Source organism: Castanea sativa, chromosome 1 (assembly GCF_040712315.1).
Source record: "Castanea sativa cultivar Marrone di Chiusa Pesio chromosome 1, ASM4071231v1".
Lineage (NCBI taxonomy): Eukaryota > Viridiplantae > Streptophyta > Magnoliopsida > Fagales > Fagaceae > Castanea > Castanea sativa.
Window position 1 is genome coordinate 80,335,090 of NC_134013.1, and position 8,831 is coordinate 80,343,920.

General features: G+C 34.5%; 1 protein-coding gene across 3 annotated transcripts; it reads left to right on the plus strand.

Moving 5' to 3' along the window:
• The first annotated feature begins 1,189 nt into the window (after positions 1-1,189).
• Positions 1,190-8,415, plus strand: LOC142633172 (uncharacterized). Of its 3 annotated transcripts, none has more exons than XM_075807455.1 (11): positions 1,327-1,603; positions 2,044-2,124; positions 4,067-4,160; positions 5,382-5,456; positions 5,552-5,588; positions 6,716-6,799; positions 6,911-6,971; positions 7,132-7,238; positions 7,339-7,404; positions 7,883-8,019; positions 8,142-8,415. In XM_075807455.1, exons 1-10 carry the CDS (start codon positions 1,522-1,524, stop codon positions 7,976-7,978), a joined length of 783 nt encoding a protein of 260 aa, XP_075663570.1. In that variant the 5' UTR covers positions 1,327-1,521; the 3' UTR covers positions 7,979-8,019; positions 8,142-8,415. The 3 variants fall into 3 exon arrangements, with proteins under 3 accessions (XP_075663681.1, XP_075663570.1, XP_075663623.1); XM_075807508.1 differs by having other exon boundaries at positions 2,047-2,124; XM_075807566.1 differs by lacking the exon at positions 2,044-2,124 and having other exon boundaries at positions 1,190-1,603.
• Positions 8,416-8,831: the final 416 nt, after the last annotated feature.

An 8,831-nucleotide genomic window follows, 5' to 3' on the forward strand; every position in this document is an offset into this window, starting at 1 on the left:
AAATCGAGTCTAAGAAACTCAAGATGTTAGTTTTTTAAATAGTTTGGAAACAATGTTAACTAACAAAATTGTTAGCATTTTGGTGTTAAATTGCCAAAAACCCATGTTTCTTGCCCACGCTAAACATTTGGGAATTGGCTTTCATGTTGTTCACCAAAAGGGTCACAAATTGTGCACTAGATGTTAAATTTATTTCAACCAAAGACCAATGATCTAACATCATGATCAAAATTATTATCTTCTACGCGGTTCATTTTTCTTCGCGACAAGTTAAAATTCGATTCAACCTTAAAGATCTTGCTCTTCACCTAATATTTATTGAAAAAAAAATTATTTATTTACAATCCTCCTCAAAATTCGTTTTAATTAGCTGAATAATTATAACTAATTTAATTCGCAATATCTTCCATTAAATTTTTTTTTTTTGTAGTTTACAAATTTAGATTTTTTTTTATTCTAAAAAATCTAAATTTGTAAACTACAAAAAAAAACATTTATTACGTGAATATTGTTAGTAATGGTACACACATGGTCGCTCCAGAAGCTTATAAACCATGTGTGGGAGGGAACTCTAACCGATGTGGGACTTGGTGTCAAGCCTGCGAGTCCAAGGTCTAGCCCTTGCTCCTGGTGAAAATCCTGCCTGCACTCGGGGACGAGCCGATAAACCCTTTTAATGTGAGGATACTTCCCCAATTAATCGGATTTATCCGCTTTGGGGAGCCAGTCCCTCACGGTTTATCGGCTCGTCCCCGAGTGCGGCAGATTTTCACCGCAAGGGCTAGACCTTGGACTCGCAGGCTTGACACCAAGTCCCACATCGGTTAGAGTTCCCTCCCACACATGGTTTATAAGCTTCTGGAGCGACCATGTGTGTACCATTACTAGCACTCCCTTGCTCCTGGTGAAAATCCTGCCTGCACTCGGGGACGAGCCGATAAACCGTGAGGGACTGGCTCCCCAAAGCGGATAAATCCGATTAATTGGGGAAGTATCCTCACAAATATATATATATATATATATATATTTTTTTTTTTTTTTCTCAATCAAATAGGGTAGATTTTTTCCGATTATGTTTTGAGTTATATTAATCCAATTTGGATTAGGAGAATTCTAACTAAAATTGTAAGAACTAGTTGGAGTTGGGAGAGGAGTAAAGACTGAAGAGTGATGAAATAGAAGTAGTAGTAGGTTTTGCACGTGCCAAAACGCGAATGTCGGTGCGAAGCAAATACGAGTCCGACCCTTCTTCCTTCTCTTTCTTTTTCTTCTTCTGTAGCAAAATCCAAATACTATAAATTAAACCCATCCAAAGTCCAAAAACCCCTCACTCACTCTCTCTCTCTCTCTCTCTCTCTCTAGCACTCACTCTCTTCCTTTTTATTAAAAAAGAAAAAAGAAAAATTGTTTCTGTCAATTAGGGTTTGACCAAATTGTGGTGGATTCGAGTTTTGGTCATCGAAACCAACGGTTGTGATTTTGTGTTCTTTGATTCGAAGAAGAAGAAGAAAGAAGAGAAAGATGCCTCGTACATCAAAACGAAAAGCGGTCCCACCAAGTTCAGCATCCGTCAAATCTCCTGACTCCCTTTCTGTTCGTCCCGGTACTGAATCCCAACCTCCCCCAAAATTTTTCTCTCTGTTTGTTTCCCGAGAAAAAAAAAAACGCTGGAAAAGAAAACCATATAAAAATTTCAACTTTAACTAATTTACTTATTATAAAAAAGAAAAAGAAAAAGAAAAAGCTTAATTCAAGATGATTTCTTTAAATCCGTTAAATTTAACGTTGCTGGGTGTGAGCTGGTTTTGCTGTTTGGTTTTTTCTTGTTTAGTTGAAAGTTGATTTATTGAAAGTAAATTATAGTCAATGGTATTGTTGTAATGTAAATATGATCGATTTTATTTGTTTTCCTTTTTAAAGTTTGTGTAAAAGAAAATTGATGGATTTGGTTGAAAAGTGTGGTTGAATTTATGATATATTGTTGATAGATTCTGGGTTTGACAAAATTGTGGCTGATTGATTTTGGTGTGTTGAATTGAGAAGTAGAGAAGAAGCCTCGCACATCAAAACGAAAAGCGGTCCCACCAAGCTCAGAATCCGTCAAATCTTCTTCTGTTCGTTCCGGTACTCAATCCAATCTCCCCCAAAATTCTCTCCTTTATTTTCCTTCCTCCTGTTTGTTTCCCTAGAAAACGCAGGAAAATAATACCCAAAAAAAAAAGAAAAAAAAGACTTTAATGTGTATTTGGGGGGGGGGGGGGGGGGGGGCGGGGGGCTAACTTATATACTATGAAAAGAAAAGAAAAAGTATTGACTAATTTTAGATGTTGGAGAATTCCTTGGCTGAGTTAAACTTACCCAATTTGGTAAGAGGTTTATGGGGAGTATAATGTAAATGGATCAACTCCCATTGTTTTCCTTTTAAAATTTATGTCTTTTTTTTGGTTCCCATGAGATTATAATGTTGCCCTCTTGTTCTTGATATATATATATATATATATATATATATATCTGTGTGTGTGTAAACTAAAAAAAAGAACTGATATTAATCAAAATAAGTCAAAAGGGGACCAAATCCAAGCTCCTTTTGCTGAATCAAATTGAAGGCACTGGCACTCGTGTCATGAGTGCACTGTACTACTGTCCTCACCTCCTGTAAATTACCCAACCTATCACTTTATGCACAATTGTTGCTCTAGGCCAATCAAAGTTTGCCACATGTACTCGCTGGTCCTACTTGTTTTCCACACATGCATGAAAGAATTTACTTGTAGGATACTATTATGATTTTTTCCCTTTTTAAAGTTTTTATTAAGTGGATGAAATTACTGTCTTACCCTTCATCTGTATTTGCCAAAGGGAGTTGGCTTGATACTCTAGTGGAGATAATTTGGGGCTCTACACTTAGAGTATTCACATTGTCTTGTGTTAAAATTTCTATCTATTTTAGCATAAGAACCTATTTTTTATATTTTTCCTAACCACTTTTTAAAACACCCACATCAAATTATCTATTCTAAGTTCTTTTTCATTAAAATATCAATTTTCTTGATTTTTTTTGATTGTTTTGCTCTCTTTACACATCATAACCACCATCCATTCTCTTTCTTCATCCTCGGGAAAATAGGAAACACAAAGAAAGAATAAAAGACTAAAATGCACAACAACAATGCTTGTGTATATTTGCATAAGTACTGCAGTAAAAATGCATTTTGCACAATAGATGCATAGCCTGTTGTGGGTGTTTTTTTGGGTTGATTGGGCAAAATTTGGCCTTTATGCTATTTTACAATGTCTGATGCAAGTGCTCTTAGAATGTCTAATGGAATTCATCAAAGTGTCATTATGGAACACATCAACTTATCAAAAAATAGGGGTCATGGAGCATTTGGTTTTTTGTTGATCATGTTGGGGTAGAATGGGGGGCCAAACACTCACATTTTGAGGTGTATATATATATATATATATATATATATATATATATATATATATATATATATTTTTTTTTTTCAATAATTTGATAATTAACCTTGTGATTATTATATATTGACATCATCACTGTCATTAATTAATTAAAGGACTAACCTATGCTTATAGATGATACTTGAATTATGAGTAGTGTTCATATTGATTACTGTCCTTGCATTATTTACGTAAATGTAAATAATACACCCTTGAATTGAGTCATAGGTGAGGGGGAGTATTAGAATAATGGTTAAATGATAAAACACACATTTCTTATCAGCTATGTTTTTGGGAATAGTAGTACTTTATGAATGTGCATCTCTCTTTTAATCAAAATATAGTGCAAAAGCCTATGTTCTCAGATGCTTTATCATTTCTTGGTATAAGCTTTGACTAATGAATATTTATTAAGCAAAGTCTGCGTATCATCAAGAAAAATGAAGCAAATAATTTTGTTAAATGTTTTCTAGTGGTTACTTGATAGATATTTGATTGTGAAGTGTATGGTTTTGCTATCATTTGATTGAGCTCTTCATGTTTTATCTACATTATTAAGTATACTGTTCTTACTATCATTCTGTATAATGTTATTAATCCTCAGGTAAAGCTGGAGCAGTTAAAGGTGTAACAAAGGAGGTGGATCGGATAGATCAACTATTTGATTCATATGCAAATAAGGATTTAGGCTTGATTGAGTAAGTGATGTATACAAATTTGTGTTTGTTGTCAGGCTACTATATCTTCAGAGCTGATAATTTTAATGTAGTGATTTTATATTGGTATCCAACATGTTTGAACAGTAATGTGATTTTCCCATTGCTTGGTTGTTAGTTGTTCAGCTTGTGGCTTGCACTGCATCCTGATAGCATAACTGATCTTGTTTCATTTGTGGCCTTTATTGTGGGATCATGTCATCTAACTTCTGCTTATGCAACAATGTCAGCTCCCAGAAGGGTTTCTCTTACTATTTAAGTACCTGTAGTCTGTAGACTGCAGGATGCTTGCTCTCATTATGAAATTTGAACTGCACACTTTAGATACTACATGATTGTAACTGGTAATGAGCTCCAATCAACTAATTGGAGTGACCAAAACTGGATATGGATTATGGATTCAACTTACCATTTACATAATTGAGTGAAGGAGTTTCTTGACATTCCCAAGGCAACTTTCTGTGTATCAAAAATTTCCTTCGTCCAGACTTTAATCTAATAGTCCATCATTGTTCATGAATTTTAACCACTAGGCTATGGATGCTTGACTTATTACTATGTCTACTTTTAAGAATTATTTGTTTATATTGTATATCTACAATTAAGTGTGATATTGCTTTACATATAAAGAAATTATACATTTACATTAACACCATGGGCATGTGCTCTATTTGTGGATATTTTTGGAATGGGTGAGCTCTAGTCCATTAGGTTTGTCAACCCAGGTCAAAGATATCCTTACTGACCTCCCAAAACATCTTTTTTCATTCTTTTTTATCATTTTATGGTTCCAAGCCCATCTGTGCCATGATTTTCTAAAGGAAATTGATTGCATTAAGGAAAACTCTGCTAATTTTAACCCAATTTCCTTTGTACTCAAGCATAATTATGTACTGAAGCAAATGATTTAGAGGTCTATTTTTGAGTGGATGACTATTTTGGCCAGTATCCAATCACCTTTTGTTATAAAAAAAAATTCCTAGACCCTCTGAATTTGAGATTGTATTTTTTTGAGAAGTAGGCCAATGCACATATTGCGTATCTGACATATCTCTTCTTTTATATAGAATTATTTGACTTATAAAAAAATTCCTTGAGTAAATGGCCAGCATGAATTGCTAAAGTTGATATGACTGTAATTGATCAAATGTGCATCATTAAATGATTACTGATTTCCTTGTGCTGTTATATATGCTTGAACAGTCCAGAAGGAGTTGAAACACTTTGTTCTGACATGGGAGTGCAGCATACTGATGTTAGGATATTGATGCTTGCTTGGTATGTTGTCTTTCGTGTACTTGTTATTATGTCCATACTTCATTCTGATTTATATCTTATGTTTATTATAAATTTGTCTTGTTTTCAATTAACAGGAAAATGAAAGCTAAAAAGCAGGGTTATTTTTCTAAGGTAAGCCTGAGAATTGCTGCCACTATTAACTACTAGAACATATTGCCATTGGGCTTACCTGTCTTCTTATATCCTGGTTGTCAGCTTTTTAATGTGCATACTTCATATAAGGAATGTATAACTTTTCTGATGGATAATGAAAGAATCCACACGCGCACTTTTGTACCCGCATATGTATAATGTATGAGACATCCCAAGACTTTCTAGCAAAGGAGATAGATAATGAAAACCGACCACCAAAGTTATGAAAAAAGCCTTTTAACTGAAAAGAACACACCCCCCAATCTTCATACATCACTCGTTCACAAACATCTCCTCCCTATGAAAACTTAAATCTTTATAAAATTGATGAGTTCTAGATTTTTGCAACAAATCAAGCATGCTTAAATCTTGAGATGCCCTAGTGAAAGGAGTGAATATTCAAAACTGTCGTACCAATGTATATGGTAAAAACCTATATGCCAACTTTGAGGAAGATCACCTGGTGACATTGGGATCACCCATGACAGTCCAATCTGAGGGGAAAGACAGGATAGAATCTGCAACCTGGCAATCATGGGCTACAAAGGACATAACTGAGAAGCACATCTTTGGACTTGGGAACAGTTGACTTTACCTTCTTATGTCCCACCGAGAGACTAGTAAGCAACTCCCAAGTGATCCAGGCTTGGTGAAAGGACCTGTAAGAGCTTTAACGTGTTGCTTGTATTGTTCAAGATTCTCTGGAATCTGGGGCTTACAAGCAATTATAAACCTACCTTCTTCAGGCTAATGGTGGATATTAAACATGGATGACATTATGTCCTGGACATGGTCTCATCGCACTATAACAGTGGTGTTATGGCTTATGGTAGATGAGAGGAATCAGTTTGATCCCTTGTTTAAACCCCCCAAGTAGGGGTGGGTGCTAGCAGGCCATTGGTTGTTATTCATATCATCTTTAATACAATCTAAAATCGAGTTAACCATGACCTTGAAATATATATATATATATATATATATATATATATATATTATATCCCCTTTACTATTCTTTTAATCAATTGTTACAGCTTCTTGAATTTCCTTTTGTAATATTTTTTGAGTTGTTCATCAAAATGTTATGATCAATATCCTCCCTTTATTAGGATGAGTGGCGAACAGGACTAAAAGCTCTAAAGGTCGACAACCTTGAAAAATTTAAGAAAGCACTCCCAACCCTGGAGACTGAGGTACTTATACTTTAAAGTCACATGGAATAGTTAGTTCAGAAAGTAAACTGTTTGCTAATAAAAGACAGAAATGGAGATTGGAACTGATCTTGATTTTTATGCATAAAATAGGTGATGACGCCACCCAACTTTGAGGATTTCTATGCTTATGCATTTAAATACTGCCTAACTGGTGAGCTTGGCAGGCATCTGCCTTTTTTGAACATTTCATTGCATTCTGTTTTTCAAGACAATGTTCTTTTATCCTCTCTCTCTCTCTCTCTCTCTCTCTCACACACACACACACACACACACACATATTTTAGCCAATCTGACATTAATGAAATTTTCAGAAGAGATGCAAAAGTGTGTAGACGTTGAGACCATTTGTGAATTGCTGAATCTTGTTCTGGGTTCCCAATTCTGTGCCCAGGTTGATTCAATAACTGAGTATCTGAAGGTAGGTTTCTTGTCTACGTGGATGTAGATTTTTTATGTTTTGTTATTTTGACATTTACCCCATGGTATGTTTTGTGACCCGTGGAAGTGTTTTCTGGCAGTTCCAGAGTGATTACAGGGTGCTAACCATGGATCAGTGGGTTAACTTCTATCGTTTTTGCCATGAGGTAAGCAATTGTTTTTGCCATCATTCTGTCATCACTTTTTCTTGCACTGATCTCTGGGGGAGTTGAATCACATAAAAAAGGAAGTAAATATAAACTTATGTTATAGTTAGTTTTTTTTTTTTCAATACAATTATAGCATCCTGATCGATGAAAATAAAGCGAAAAAGTGACATGTTCTGTTTATGTCCAATACTGCTATGGAACATGGAACGCCGTGCAATGCTGTAAATGTCTTGTATTTGGATAGTTGTAATGTCACGTTTGAGTGGTTGCCTTTCCAAGATTATTTTTCAAATTATCCTATTCTTGGGATTCATTTGGGGTAGTAGTAGACATAATTATTTATTCCGTCTGTAAGAAATGCGTGACTATAACTTGATGTGGTAATTGATGGCAAGATATGATTAGCCCTTTTTATGCAAGTTCTTTCAATTAAATTACTCTTAAAAGTTTAAATCCTTCTCCTTATTGTTGGCAGATAAGTTTTCCTGATCTTCACAACTATGATTCCGACCAAGCTTGGCCTCTGATCCTTGACAGTTTTGTTGAATGGTTGAGAGAAAAGCGAAAGTAATTTCAGCACCTTTGGCCATCAGAAATCAATTCAGATAAATGGTAGTCGTATTTATATTTTCTCTTTCTTTTTGAAAATCAGTTGACATCTGACCAATTGGCTTTCAAACTAGAAGAATGAGGATTTATGGCTTTATGTTAATATGTTATACTTGGATCTGCAGGACTTTGCAAACTTTGAAGTAGGGATCATATCTAACAAACTATTTATACTGACAACATTGCTGAAGTTCGTTTCTCATTCAAAGCTGCAATTTTGTGATCTGGAGGTGCTTCAGGCTTTCTTATTTTATTCTTGAGCATTGCAGTACTGTTTTTGTAACATCAATATTTTTACTTAGGTTTCCTTCCCCTTGCCCCCGTTGACTGGTCAATACTAATTTTTTTAATTAGACATGAGTTATAAATGAATGCAGCATTGTTCATCAAAAAAATAAATGAATGCAGCATTTATTTATATTATATTTTAAAAATGAATGCAGAAGACTAATTCAATTAAAAATGATTAACCCGCAATGTCCTGCATAGCTATCAGGAATCAGGATGCAGAAGATTAATAATCCACATGATCATTTGCAGAATAACTAGACTCTAATTACAATTGACATGCTTCTTTTGTAAACAATTCAATTGTTAAGCTTGTTATTTAGCATTTACCAAAAGGACAAAATTTAGTTACAGTATCTTAGGTGTTGTTCTTTAGTTTCCTTTCTTAACTTAAGATTCCGCCATGTGACTACTTAATTGAAAAATATACTTTCATCTCATGAGAAAAAATTTACATGGAAGAATTTAAAAAAAGAAACTTAAGGAGCTACACCTAAATACTATACCTAAGTCTCACTCTTATCAAA

Bases quoted from the DNA above. Each gene is read 5' to 3' on its own strand.
- LOC142633172 (XM_075807455.1), top strand. From the start codon at position 1,522: ATGCCTCGTACATCAAAACGAAAAGCGGTCCCACCAAGTTCAGCATCC. The intron at 5,589-6,715 runs GTAAGCCTGAGA...TCCCTTTATTAG, and splicing joins AGCAGGGTTATTTTTCTAAG to GATGAGTGGCGAACAGGACT. The intron at 6,800-6,910 runs GTACTTATACTT...TGCATAAAATAG, and splicing joins TCCCAACCCTGGAGACTGAG to GTGATGACGCCACCCAACTT.